Consider the following 15,240-nt stretch of genomic DNA (forward strand, 5'->3'; position numbering starts at 1 on the left):
CCATGACCGAATCTATGGCTAACCGTAACCGCCTCCACCAACTTATCACAACCAATCAACAAAGGATTTTCAACCTTATGTTGTGTGAATAGAATTGGAGTAAACTGTTATTTATGTTTGTGATGAGGCCGCCAAAGTAAAGATGTTACCTTTTCCCAAACAATGGATTTCGACCATAACAGGACAGTATGTATTGGAGCGGTAAAAGTTGTTTGTTCTATTGTTGTGACTATCTCCGGAACTGGTGATCGGATCGCCCCGTTTCTGTGCCTTGCGCTTGATAATGAGGTTATAATGGTATTCGTTAAACAGTACCTTTGGAACTGTGTCAATTCTAGAACTTCATGGATGTAGTAAAAAGTTTGGCGAATACGAGGATTTTGGTTTTGTGATTTTTCGTGTTTGCTTTTAGCTAGTTAGAGAGAAAGACTTGTTCTTTTATGTCTTGTCTGGGGTGCCTCTTAGTATTATTTCTGTACACAAAGACCTGAGTAGCGTAGTAACTATAGACAAATAAATCTGATAATTGCATGAAACATTCCAGTTCAGCCAAAGACCTGTTTCAGGCCTGTAAAAGAAAGAATTAGTAGCCTGAAAAAGAAGAAAAGAAAAAGAGACGCCCTACAAGAATGTACGTTCTCCTAAGTTCCTTATATACCTATCATACAGCTTCTCCTAACTACAAATGAAACGTCAGCCCTTTTCTGCCCACAACTAGCTCCTTTACATCTCACACAAAGTTCTTCACCGAGTCCTGTGGGCTACTTTGTTTCCAGTCGTTACCCGCTCTCTTATACAGGCCATACTGCCAACAGACGCGACGTTTCTTATATGTAATAGTTTCGTCCGAAATTGATACTTAACCATGCTGAAAAATACTAAATGATACAGAATAGATGGTGTCGGTGTGTTTAGCGAGTAACGCGTGCTCACGTGTTGCGTGCGCTGTCGCCTGTCGCGCCCGCAGCGCACGGAGATGCCGCGCGCGAAGCCGACCGCGACGTGCGCCCGCGCATGCGCCGCGACGTTCTTGTGCACATATTTTATGTTTCAGGATGTGAACTGATACGCTATGCGATCAGATTCAGACTGTATTCCTATGTATTTAAATTTACTGCCAGTATCACGTGCACTTTGATTAAGTAGTTATCAGAAATAAAAACTGAATAGCTGTAATGTTTAAACTCTTAATTAAGGAACAAATAACTAATGACGATATTTTTGTAAGATTGTAATTGTAGTGCCATCAAGTATTTCAAGGTTGACTCATTTTATACGTGTACCTACGTCTGAATAAATTATTAAGTTTATAAACGGACAGTTTTAATTATTAATTACATTCTTGGTTATTGAGATGAAAGCATCTCATAACCCCTATAAAACTAGAGTTCATTAGAAGCATATTAAATGACTCTAGTATATCCTGTTCATTAAGACTAACATGATATCGCGAGCTCGAATTCGTGTCAAGTATATTTTATTTCTTTTCTCGCAACTAGAGGTACGTCTTAACAGGACTTTTGGCAGATGATTGTTAATACTAAAGCGCATGTTTTAGCAGCTTATATAGAAATTTATATTACTTTTATTCAAGGTAAAAAACGATCAACTCTTTTCCTACTATAAGGGCCTCTTTCAGAGCCAAATTATGCTTTGCAGTTGATGGGTTTAGCCACATTTGTATGGCGTATCATGTGGTGTAGTGGTCAAGCTAAAAGCCAGTTCATAGAGAAACCCTACATTTTGTTTAAAAGACACGTGGCAGACAAATAAAAATAAAGTGTGTTTAAACTAATTGTAAAACGCAACGTTAAATACATTATCACATCGTTTGTTCATCCTTTCAGCGCTAAAACAAAGACAACTTAATACATTTGTTGCCAACATTATAACCAATACTAAGGCCAACATGTGTTGCCCAATGTTGGCGCAACAAATTACCAATGATGCTTTCTTTTGAAAACAAAAGAATCATGATCGAAATTTCTTTTAAATGTACAAGTATAGATCAAAGTCATTTGTTTTAAAAAATGTGTTGCTTGAGTTTCTCAGACACGTGGTTAAGGATTTTTAAGTTATGTTTTATGGCTTTTTGTTTGTTTATCTGTGTGTACAGTTAAGGAAACAGGCTTTGACGAGATAATTGCCGTTAAGTCGTAAAGGCGGCAAAGTTTTATTGGGTGCGTTTATTGCGGATTGCCGTTAAATATTCTAATATTTCTGTGTTAGTTTGACTCCGCGTTTGTTACACCGCTCGACTCCCAAAATTCTAAAGATGTCGGTTTATGAACTAAATCCCATTTACGAAAATTACTGCTAAGTTTGTTTTATGATTTAATAGCTTTCTAAAGGGAATTTTTGTCGCGACAAGTTTCCTACTCAAGTAATAGAAGGACTCTCAGCGTACCTTTAAACACTCTTTAAAACTGTAAATTGCACTAATTTCATGATTTGCCTCGAGTCATAGTGTATCATGATATTTTCCTATATAATAATTTGACTATGAGGCCATCGCGCAAAAAGATTTACCGACGTGAAACTTTGCTAAGAAGAAACTGTCAGGCGCTTTAACGTTGAAATAAGAGCTCCTTGCATTTTGCACTATTGCACTTCATCTTTAATTGACAATTTATACGTTAACCATTAATCAAAGTTTTTTAACCTAATTTTTATATTACGAAATAATCATAATAATCATCATAATTATTAACATCAATTAACCCTTAGTAGAGTAAAAATAAAGACCGGAAGTGTGTCGAAGTGCGTACCCCGATATCTATCGGTCTGGTTTTAACATTGTATAGCCAATCTTTGCTAAAACACAATGAAATCGGAACACCGGAGTAGGTCAGAGTAACTCGTTAAAAAACCTTTTTATCTTTCAATACGTACCGAAATTAAAGGCAACAATAAAAAAAAGAATTCTACTGGCATGTCTAATTGCATACACGTAAGTAATCTTCAAACTCATAGTAAGGTACATTAAAAACTATACCTGCTCTCTGTCATCCTTCAATCTATTGAGTGCTGTGCAACCTTTGTCTTTGCCCATAAAACATCACCAAACAGAACTTTTGTTACCTTCACGCTCTAGTATTGGACGTTGCACAAAGCATTGTCCACGAAGAAGGTGGAAGTCTCGTGGGCGGTCAATCGGGCGCAGTGTGAGTGTGCACGCTTCAACACATTGTCCTGCAATAATGCTGAACTAATAAGTATATAAGGCAAATAATATAATAGAAACGGTAGCACGGGTGTAAAGATGTCACTATGAAATGTAGGCAGTAGTAGGCTGTAGGTACTAAGGTGTCACCAGCATCGAGGCTAACTACATTGGTGTAAAGAACAGCAACTTAGAGTGTAAATTATAAAATAATTGTTTTCATCATATTAATTTTGCTTTGCAGGACGTTTTTGTGAGCATAATTCGGATTATAAATTTTTAATTATTATTTTCGCACTGGAGAGCGAACGGAGAGGCCTCTGTCCAGCCGTGGACAGCTACCTATAGGCTAAGATAATGATGATGATCGCTAAACTGTAAAGCTTTATCATAACCTTTCGATTATGAGTTAAGAATTCAAGGTCGTTTTTCCTCAAGCATAGGAACTCATTTGAGTAATTTTGTTCTGACCTCTACTTCGATCAATCAATTCAGGTCCATCGAGGTCCACTGCTGGACATAGGCCTCCCCAACTCCTATTACCTTAATAATTCTTTGCATGAAATACTACAAGTTTACATAAATAATTAGTTCATTACTCTAGTAAGGTACATCGTACTGATCGTAAAAGCCTCCTTCACATCCATAGTGACTATAGTGAGTCACACAATAACATGACAAATACTTTGAATTTTTTTACTGCCCCTCAATCACATTAGCAGGTATTTACAAGACAACCTGTCAGATTACAATTTAAGACGTCAAGCTCCCGCTGCGTTTCAAAGTCAGATGACAATGGCTGACCAAAATATTTACCATTCAAATAGCTACCGGATTTTTTACCTTCAAATTGTAAAGGACACTTGCCTTATTAAATTTATGGATGTATTGTGAATTATGTTGTACAAAGAGCTGTTTTAAAACAATTTCGGTAGCACCTTGCTTCGAGGAAGTCTGAAGCATGGTAATTGGTACCTAGTTGGAACTTTTATTTTCTGTATTCGAGATGTTTGACGAAAAAACTGTTGTAAATTACCTACGTGATTGCACAATGATGTATAGAGTTGGTAGGGGGGACGACACGGTGAGTTTAGATTTGTAAGGGCTTGTAAATGGTAGTAGCTGCTCCCAGTGTGACAGACGCCTTACAGAAAGAATGAGAATTGATCAAGGTGCTGCCGACTATTGTTCATAGTATTGACGCAACCTGTTGGTTTTTTTTCATGAAATTAATCTTTTAGTACATTATAAGCTGTGCCAAGATTGTGTTAAACTTTTACCAGAGTGCAACTTTTTTTAAATTCGTAATTTTAGTTAGTTAGAACGTCATTACGTTAGTTGCAACTTGAGAACTTGCTAAGAACTCTTCAAAAGTCCAGGAAAAAACCAGCCTTTGTTCTTTCTGAAGGTCAACTCTATCTCTGTACCAAATTTCATTAAAATATCAGTTCAGTCATCAGTGGCTTAGACGTGAAAGCGTAACAGACAGACAGACAGACAGAGTTACTTTCGCATTTATAATATTAAGTTGGGATAATGTAAGTAAAGTCAAATTTAGTGAGCCAGTTATACTTTACGTAAATTTTACCGAAAATAACGGTAATGATGATGTGTTTCAATTATGCTTTCGCCAACGTCCATACCACGTTGAATACACCGGTTCTCGTCCGATCACCGAAATTAAGCAACATCGGGCGCGGTTAGTACTTGGATGGGTGACCGCCTGGGAATACCGCGTGTCGTTGGCTTTTTGCTACTTTTTGTCGTATTTCAGTTTTGTAAGTTATTTATTTGCAAGGATGGCGTTTACTTATTTATTTTTTCGTTTAATGACTATTTTATCAGTTAATATCGATAATGTAGTAATACATACGGTGGTTTAGCTTTACAATCATAATATTATTTTATAAATTAACAAGATTCGCGTTTCAGTAAGGGAATTCTAGTATTTCTTTAATTGAAGTTACAACCTTAGTACATAATCAACACAATGTTCATATTGAAAAAGGATTTTGTCATCTAAGAACACTACCGCCATCTACTGCTAATTTGATAATGCTGGTAGTTGTTAGAGAGAGAGAATCGTAGTAGTATTTGGGTTCGACAGATGGCGATGTTAGTCCTATGTGTTTATACTATCAGCTTAAAACATAATTTATTTAAAAAAACCTGGTCACCTACCCGGCCTTCGATCTTAACTAGAGATTTGAAAATGATTTAGTACATGTTGAAATGGAACTACAAAAAGCTATCACTCAAATTTATGTTTTCGTCCATAAAGATCATGACATAAATAATTTATGTAAATATTAACTGTCAAATCAAATATATTTATTTACAAGTCTGCTACACGCAAGCAAAAAGGCATTAATTAAATATAGTCAAATGTTTAGATTCAATAGCAACGAATAACAGTCTGTTACAGCGCCATCTCTGTTTAGTTATTGATGCACCTAAGGAGTGGTGGCAATAATAGTTGACTCGCTTCAACAACAGATGGCGCTCGGTGGTTCATAGTAAAGTGGAAATGTACAGCTTTCTCATAAACATTATAATCTCGACACTAATTGCTATTAAAACTAATAAATAGAAATTGCAGTGATGGCACCCGTATAGTTGTTTTTGTTTTACCTGGCGTAGATAAAGCTTAGCAATTAATTGTTAAATAGATAATCCATGTGGGTTGGATACCTACTTGTGAAACAAGTTAGGTCGTTGACTAGACTGATATGCTAGTATCAGAGAACCGTTATTTGTATTTTTGTATAAATTTATTTTTATTTTGAGATACTTCAGTATATTTTAAGGCAATTGATAAGCCTTAGTACGTTCTATAATTTTATAGTCCTGCATGTTCCCCAGCCAGGTAAAGAGGAAAAATATTATAGAGCATTCACTACCGACACAGTAGTTAATCGTTTTTATTTGGTACGTCCTTTATAGTTCAGCCTAGGAAATACTTTGTCTATGTTTGTACTACACTTATAATCGCATTGCAACAATCAATATCTGGTCTTCAAGATAGCGAGTGACCTTTGAGTTGATTGCGACTTTTCTTTTTAGAGTAGTCAGCAAATGCAATTAGGAAATTTTAATGTCGCCTACCTAAAAAACAACATCAAGGAAATGTGATGGCGTATTATTCTGAAATTAAGTATTCAATAAATTAAGAATTTATTAATTAGGTAGGGGTTAGCTTCGGTTATAATATCTACCTAAAGGATTCCTACAAAAGCGCATATTTAAATGAATCACTATATTAGTATTTACTTTACCCATATCAATTTTCCAATTGAGAATACAAAACCGAAATAAACCAGATGTTAAAGGAACATCATAAATCCTATGATCCTCGAAATAAATTATCCTTTATACAGGCTGTGCTAAATAACATATGAAATCTGTATTTGTCAAAACATTTTCACAGACAGCAAATAAAGCCACATGCGCACATTTATCATTAAGGCGGATAGGGGTGTCAGCCTTTCGAAAGCGTAAATGTAAGGTTGAAATGTTTTGTCAAACCTAAGTCAAAATTAATTTATTCAGACAGGCCAATAAGTTGCACTTTTTAAACGTCAGACAAGCAAACTTAGACGGCCCCCGTATCTCCTGCTTAGCTGCTTTTAGCTGTGGGCAACAAAATCCACAAGACAGCATGCTATCACTCCTTTTTTTTTTTAACCAATAGTGTCTAAACTGGGTTAGGTTATCAAATGGCCGCTTAGTACTTTATCTAATGTGTCTAATATCTAATATCTTATTATAAAATAAGTATGTAACGAGATCGGGTGATTATTATTTCAAATAATGCCCGGATTCTGGTTTTTATCCGATCGCAACACCACACAATAGTGTGTTATTAATATTACGAAGATGTTATCGTGTAGTCACTCAATAAAAACTATTATTCTTTTAACTTTTACTTTGGCAATAGGAGTTCCTGTCTGAAAAATGCAAAAGTTCAGTTCTTCAAAACATTGTACTTTTGACGTTTGCGCCACCCCTACTGGGTCACCATTCAAAAATATTTGACGAGCGTAGTTCCGCATAATATGTGTCACTCAAAATATCTTTTGTTTTAATTCTGCATTATTTTTGCGAAATATTTTCATTGTTTTATCGATGAAAACCGTTACGTAAACGTTTTTGCGAGTGCTCTAATTACAGGTCAGTTACACTTGTTACAATACCTACATTATTAACTACTTATGATATGTCCGTATACATATTTAACTACATATATACCTAAAGGTATTGGTTAAAAATAGGACGAAAGATAAAGTTGAATATACGGGTAAATAATTTAATTCGAATGAATTATGAATGTTAAAATTATCTGTGTTAGGAATGTATTTTCAGGTCACATTTTATGTGGCTACAAGAAATAATATGTTACTTTTGAAATCTATTACCTATCCATTGGTACTGGTACTCTACTGTTCAAAAAAGCATTTTAATGGCCACTTGTCGTATCATGTCGACAACCTACAGAAGTGGTCATTACATCCATATCTAATAGTTTCCGTGTACCCGGCGCGGTCAATACGTTTCCTTGGCCGGGAACCGAACCAGGGCGTCTCCGTGGCAACAGACACCACAACATGTAAATCATTCAGTAACGAAATCAATCGAATTTTCATTTTTAACTTCATTCGTGTAATATTATAACCGCAGCTACGTTTTTCTTTTTATTGATTGAACTCATACTTATACTTAACGGGGACTTATACATTATAATGTATTTTGACTTTTAACACATTTTAGATTAAGATTATGCCAAAATTCGGTTTTTATTAGATTTACAAAATCATCTTTATTTGAATACCTAAAACTGCTGTCAAGGAATCAAATTTTCCGTTGCAAGATGAACGAAATAACAGTAGCACCTGTATGTATAAAGACAAACTTGAACGAATAAAAAAATATATAATTCTTCCGCCCTTTCTTACCTTGCAGTTCCGGTTCCCTGGTGGACTCAAACCTCCAAGTTTGTTACTTAGTTCGATGTAAGTTAATAAAACTAAAAATGACAAAAAATCTGAACTATTAGTCCCGTCAGTCAAGAATCATAAAACAATATGATATATTACATGTTCAAATTCTATCTATAACCCGAGTTTGTCGACCTCTGCGTTTGCATGTAACAGTGACCTCACTGGTCCAAAAGTAGCCAGAAATTACTTCACAAAAACGTATACAACGGTTTTTGGGTATATCTACTTAATTATTCTGTTTATGGCCCGCCGACCGAAACCTTCGCTTTTTTGTAAAGATATAATTTTACGGGTGAATGAGAAAGATTAAAAATCGTATGAATAATTGTATGTCTTTATCTGACAAATTAAATACGAATTGTGTTCAATGAATATGAAATTATATGTTGTTATATGTTATTGAATATTGAGAGAATGGATTTTAAGATATCGGGCCGTCCACTATCTCTTGAAGTACCACTGCTATACTTATAGAAGTGGGATAGCGCACTACACACCTCAAAGCGCAGTCTCTCTTCCATTGCCACAACTGTGCTCGTATGAGGTATTCGTATCTTAAAATTTGTCACAAAATGCAAACGTATCAACCTTACTCCATTTTGACAAGGTCCTGTTTGCGGCCACTGATGTGCTATTGTCAACTAAATATTGTGACTACCTTTATCAGCAGTAGGTAAGAACAAGCACCATTTGAGTGTCATTTACTTACCGCATGACACTACTAAAACGTGTCATGTCAACCGTAATTGTGAACGTTGAACGCATTTATTGGAAGCTAGTGGAAAATTAGCAAGAAGTCAAGAAACAACTGATAAAATTATGACTCGGTTATTTAACATCTGCTTAGCTCCTCCTAGTAATGTTTATTAAAATAAATTGAAACAAAATTGTTAATTCTGGAAATAAGAAAACTGCTATCTTGGTTTTTAATAGCTTGAGTCGATATCCCTAATAACCAAAATGGTTTTAATTCCCGTAGAACATAAGGAACATAAGTTACATGCAGTCTAAAATATCATTAATATGGAGAAGAACCGGCAAGAAACTCCATAGATTATTGTAACATCTTCAGCTAAAAATATTATACCCACCATTTAATTCCTCTTACTTCCTGAACATTGAACGTGATTCATAGATCGTAGTGTTGCCGGCTCTCCCGCCATTAGCTGCGGTGAGGAAGCGGATGCTGCGGGTTCGAGTCCCGGCGCCGAAAGTGAAACGAAGCAGTTTGTGGGGTTCTTTGATTGTGTAACTTTAGTAACTTGTGTGGCCATTAGCGGTGGTTTAATTATAGTTTTAATTCTATTTCTTGGTAGGAAGACGGTAAAACTATTAACGAACATCAAATAACATTTATTGTTCAATTTACTTTTAATATTTCAATTTGTTTCATACTTGATACCTATGTGGTATGTTCAGTCAGAACATGGGTCAAATGCCTTCTAAAAATTATATTTTCGCTTTTAAGGGACCAAATTTGCTCGAAGCTCGACAAACAATTTCCTTTTTGTTTTATCTGTGAAGGGCTCAATAGATCGTTATTTTGTTTTTGGACTTAACTTGCGACGAATTTCAGAATAATTTTACATATTTTGATGACATTGATCGGCCCACTTCCAGAGAAGACCCGAATCGTCGCAAAAGGGTTCCCTGTTATGCATAAGCTCTCATGCCACATAAAGTTTAAGACAGAAGGTAAACTCTACTCAAAGAAGTTCTCGCTAACCATATGTTTATGGTAAATTTCGTTTTATTATAAAAAAAACTACTCCCGCTGTAAGGAATTTAATCCTTGTGTCGCAGGGGTTTTTACAAACATACAAATCACATGGAGAAGACACCCAGACTCAGAACAAGCATTCGTGCATCACAAAAATGCTTGTCCTACGCGGGAATCGAACCCGCGACACGAAGCGTACAGTGGATTTTGCGTGGTGACCTCAACTACTTGGCTATCCGTGCAACCTTTAGTATTTTTAAGCAAAGACTAATCAATGACAATGACTTATCTCGATTTCAACATAGTCTCATTAGTACTTAGTCAGGAAACGCGTTCTTGTATGAGTTTTATCTTACAAGCAAGCAATTAGAATTAATTAGTCAGTGCTCCCTGTATTTCCGACTGCTAGTCTAACAACAAGTGCTGGAACCCTCTTTAATTTTCGTCATAGGTACTAAAAAAACTTTACCGTTCTGCACATGAATTCCATATTACACTTACATTACCACTTCTTCAACCTTCTATGTTAAATGTATATTTCTTTCTTTGGCTTTCATCCTAGTAATACTTACATACACTCACCTCTCTACTTACGCATATGTTGCACTACTGTCCTCCCTGTACATTGTCTGCTGTAGCTGTCACGCAGGTGTAGCGTCACGCTCCGGCGCCGGTGACACGGCATGCGGTGTTTCGGTTACGGGGTCAGCATAGAGAACATTACTGGGCTTCTTGAGGGTCTTACTATTGTGTTTTTACTGTATATTCTAATATACTTTATCATCAAAATGCACCGTAAGTAGGGGTTCTTAGGATGCTATTTCGATAAACAAGTTACAATTAATTTGTCACGTACAGTGACTATGTATGTGTGTACTCTTATGTCATAGTTTTCTTACAAGATATATCTCCAAGGCTTATCAAACCACGCTTTTGCCTGATCGTTATCAGAATATAAGCATGTTATAACATAAGCACAATAAGTGTCCCTACCTCTTTAGTTCCGCTGTAAGTGTATACAACCTTCTTGCATCCGGAATTGACTATTAATATAACATTACAAGTCGAAACGTCTGTCTCGTTGATTGATTACTTAATGTGCATTGTAGAGTGCTGTTGTTTATTTCTGAAGCCATGCAACGTGTAGCGAGTTTGAATAAGGCTTTGTTCTACAAGTATAACCATTTTAAAATACTTACGTGATATTATGTACTTGCAATAATTGTGATGGCCTCTCAAGTCGATTTATTATTTACTCGTTGATGTGACGGAATTAGGACCTAGCAGTCCCTTTTGTCCTGTAACTTTCTGTCTTTATAACGACAGTAAATGTTGTAGTTAGTTTTTTACAAACCTACATTTAAACCCATTATAGTTAGCAAGTAAAAGTCTGTGAGTAGGATAAGACTGGATTGAAAATAATATAGAAATTAAGCTCTTGTCTGTTGTAACCGCCACTCAATACTAATGTAATAGCAAGTACATTACTTCTCATGTCACTTATTAGGTTACACCCTACACAAGCTTTCTAAAAGCTTCTCTAGCCTATATACCGATATATTAATTCCAGACACAAATAAGTCGGGACCACTGTTAACCTTTTTGATTAGGTACATAAATATTTGATACGAGAAGGTGATTTCATAACAATTTCTGCATATTTTGTTATCGCTCGGTAGTCCCGTGACACGAAACTCATTAAAACTTTTGTTCACTCTCCGTTTTAAATTTTAATTAGTAAGGGTCAGCGTTTTTTGTGTACTAATGTTCGAATTTGTATTTGTTATAAAGGTTTTTAATATAGAAATTGTTTCATTTTAGCATTTTTTAAATTGGAATCTAATATTTTTCGTGAAGATAAAATAAAAATTTGTTTTTTTCAGTGTAGTAACGTTTAGCAAGAAGCCAAACAGATCAATGTTTCGTACAAGTATCAAACCCGTTCATAGTACCACAAGGCCATCACAAATGGCACCCTTAATAACATAAATTAAAATGTTATGGAAAGATATACATAAATATTAAAAGAAAACCAAATTTTAAGAGAAATGACGACCTCCGTGGTCGAGTGGCGGACGCACCGGTCTCAAGGTATCGCTAGCTCTGAGGTCCCGGGTTCGATCCCCGGTTGGGTCAATGTAAAAATTCACATTTCTACATTGTCTCGGGTCTGGGTGTTTGTGGTACCTACGTTGTATCTGGATTCCATAACACAAGTGCTTCAGCAACTTACTTTGGTTTCAGAACAATGTATGTGATGTTGTCCGCATTTATTATTTATTTATTTTAATATCATGATTGTGAACTTTTATAATAAAATATTATTTTATCGACGAAATTATTTCTAGTGTGTTCTTGACTTGCAAAAATCTAGGTATCCTTGATGCTCTGAGGCCAAAATCACTTCTTTTGTGTTAACAAGGAACTCGAGTCTCGCCAAATGTGAAGGAAGCAACATTTCCTATTGAACAATATTAAGTAGTTTGTTGCAAGAACACCAGAAATCAAAGCAGCTCTTATCAGGATGAAGACGGTGATAATGATGACTGATTAACTGTTGTTTAATATTCATATGACATTAGAATATTAAAAAATGCACATATTATGCATGTTTTTTTAATTATACAGCTTGATATATTGTAAAAGTGAATTTGATTGCGGAATTCTGAAACGTTTTCGTTACCATTGACTTTCTTTGTCGTAGTTAGATAGATTATTTCATTTTGATGTAGTTTAAATCTTATATTCGGTAGTTAGTTATCTTACCGTATATAACAGTGGATATAAAATAAAGAAACAACAATACAATTTTAAATTATTTATTTTTCATCGAAAAAATATTCTCCACTACAAATACAATTAGGATGACAAATGACCCGAAATCGTGGCGTTATACAAGTGCACATGGAATGCGTAAGTACGAGTAGTCGAGATGAGACTTGTGACAGCTCCAAGCAGGCTCAGCCGAGGGGGCTTACAGCCAACAATAACTAGAGGACTCTTGAAGACTCTTCCTTGACAGCTGTCACAATATTGTGATGCATCACTATTGATAATATGAAACAATCTCGTAAGTGTGGCTTTGAGTCACCATAAATAGTATTAAGGTCAGTGCGCTGCTTGGAGCTGCGGATCCAACAGAATCTATTCGTAGAGGCACATTGATAAGCGACAATCATGTTTACGAGGGGCAACGCTCGAGCACTATGTAAACACTAGTAGTTAGTTTTGTCCTAGAACCCCACGCGCCTACCTAACAGCCAATACATTTCATATAAATGTATTGGCACCCACAATCTGCCGCCTACATTCTACCACAACAAGTATACTTATTTTAAACAATAAATATAGACAAAAACAAAAACAGATGTTTGCATCCACATAAAGTATCTATAATAAATCTTTTAAAAATAAAAAAAATCTCCAATAAATTTCATCTAATAAATGAACTTAAATTACAATATATACAATCATTTAAACATAGTAATACGACAACTGGATGAAGTACTCTTGTACCCTGTTATTTACAAAATAATATGTTTCGAGCACACGAGCCCAGCTACTGGAGTCGACCGTCGAGACACTAACTGGTAGCTTCCATCAGAATTTATAATTCATCTTAATAACCCAAAACTACCTTTAAACACGAACCGTATATAATTTATAATCTACTAAAGGATTCATAATAATATTTCACTACGTGCATTGATGTTGCCAGACCATTTAAATTCTAAAAAAAACTATTTTGACATACTCTATAGATTCTCATCATGGCTGCCGCCTCGCTAGAGATCAGAGGAGCGCTCTTTGTCCTTGGGACTTATTTTCTTTGAAAATAAACACTCAATAGAAGGTCGGCTACAGTTCGAGAACTTATACCATAATAGTGTTACCGATGATGCTCTCCTTGCCATCCAGCAGCTCGGAGTAGCCCGACTCGTCGCTGCACGCGCTGTCATTGTCTCCAGTGTTCTTGAACACTTCCGTCTCTGTGCTCGAGTTTAGGCTGTCGACATCGGTCAAGTTATCAATGAGAGATTCGAACTTTTCTTCGAAGTTTGTCAAGATATTGTTATCCGCGCGTAAAGGAGGGTACGTCGAGCGGCGCCTGAACGTATTCTTTTCACCAATGGGGACGTGGTTCACCTCCTCGGTGACTTCAGATTCAGAGTTGTTCATAATATGGACAGAGTTGAAGCTTCTATTGCTGCCCCTGATATCATTGTGTTCGAAGCTGGGGTCCATATAAGAGCGAGTAGTGTTTTCGTGTTCCTTTTGATCTTCCTGAGGGAACGAAGGCAGGGATGACGGCTCGTTGTCGGTGACCGTGCTGGCGGTCTCGCAGCCGGAAGAAACAGATCCGTCGTCGCTATCCGTGACGAGGTAGTTACTTTGCATATGTGCCTTACAGTCACCATCGGCCGCAGTATTGTCATTCAGTTCGTTCGATTCGGCAATCGCTTCAAGCAATCTCGTTTCCTTCTCTGCATCACTTTGACTAGTTTCATCGACACGTCCATTTTTCTGACTTTCCTTTGCCAACATGTCAAGGAATTCGTCGGAGACGATGACGTTGCTAGTACCAGACTCAGATAGTGTTCTATTTATAACTCCCTCGGGACAGGAGGTCTTCCTCGGGGACTTTATATCGGGCCGTCGTCTGTCGAGCGTTTGAGAGGAATAGAAGTTGTCCATCGTCAAAGACGTTCGTGACCAGGGCTCGCAGCTCTGTTTAGCGTTCATCTCCGCCTCCTCCTCGTCTTCTTCAGAACAGAGTTCTTCAATAGCTCCTAACTTCGGAGCTGATTTAGACCTCTCTAACGGAGGTCTGTAGTTTGTGGCTCCGACGCTTAAAAGAATCTTCCTGCGAGGCATACTTGGGTTTTCGTACACGCTGTTAGCGAGACTGAGTCTAGCATTTTGCTTCGAGATTCTGTCCTTCTTAAACTCGACCAAGGCTTGCTTCAGTTTGACTTGAAGTTCCTCTGTAATCTTCTTTGATATTGATTCTTTGGTGCAAAGGACGGCGTGGCAGCGGAGCTCGTGCTTGAGCTTCTTGCCCTCGTGGCGGTACACCCAGCAGAAGAGCTTTGGATAGTGCGGCGGGCTGGCGCAGTACGTGATGCGGTGGGACCAGTACTCGGTGAGCCCGTGCTCTTTGGTGAACCCCTTCAGGCCGGAGTTGGTGACGGACAGCTTCATCACCACGTCGGGCTTCGTCGACTGCTGGTAGTTGCGCCAGAGTGTCGCCAGTGGCTTCTCAATACAGCTCTCACCTGCAACAATAAAATAACATTAATGTTTTATTCCAACTTCAACAACATCGTTAATATGCATTTCGATACAAAAACTTAAACTAT

General features: G+C 36.8%; 1 protein-coding gene and 1 non-coding gene across 3 annotated transcripts in view; one reads left to right on the forward strand and one right to left on the reverse strand.

Moving 5' to 3' along the window:
• Positions 1-4,792: 4,792 nt before the first annotated feature.
• LOC113493598 lies at positions 4,793-4,911 on the forward strand. Its single transcript, XR_003400581.1, has one exon. It is a non-coding gene; the product is annotated as a 5S ribosomal RNA (ribosomal RNA).
• Positions 4,912-12,685: 7,774 nt separating this feature from the next.
• Positions 12,686-15,240, reverse strand: part of LOC113493010 — a 68,665-nt gene continuing 66,110 nt past the window's right edge. For both annotated transcript variants that reach the window (XM_026870779.1, XM_026870778.1), the window contains one exon: positions 12,686-15,156. In XM_026870779.1, coding sequence (XP_026726580.1) covers positions 13,754-15,156 — 1,403 coding nt within the window. In that variant the 3' untranslated portion in view covers positions 12,686-13,753. The remainder of the gene's footprint in view (positions 15,157-15,240) is intronic.

This window comes from Trichoplusia ni, chromosome 4, assembly GCF_003590095.1.
Source record: "Trichoplusia ni isolate ovarian cell line Hi5 chromosome 4, tn1, whole genome shotgun sequence".
In the NCBI taxonomy this organism is placed as follows: Eukaryota; Metazoa; Arthropoda; class Insecta; order Lepidoptera; family Noctuidae; genus Trichoplusia; species Trichoplusia ni.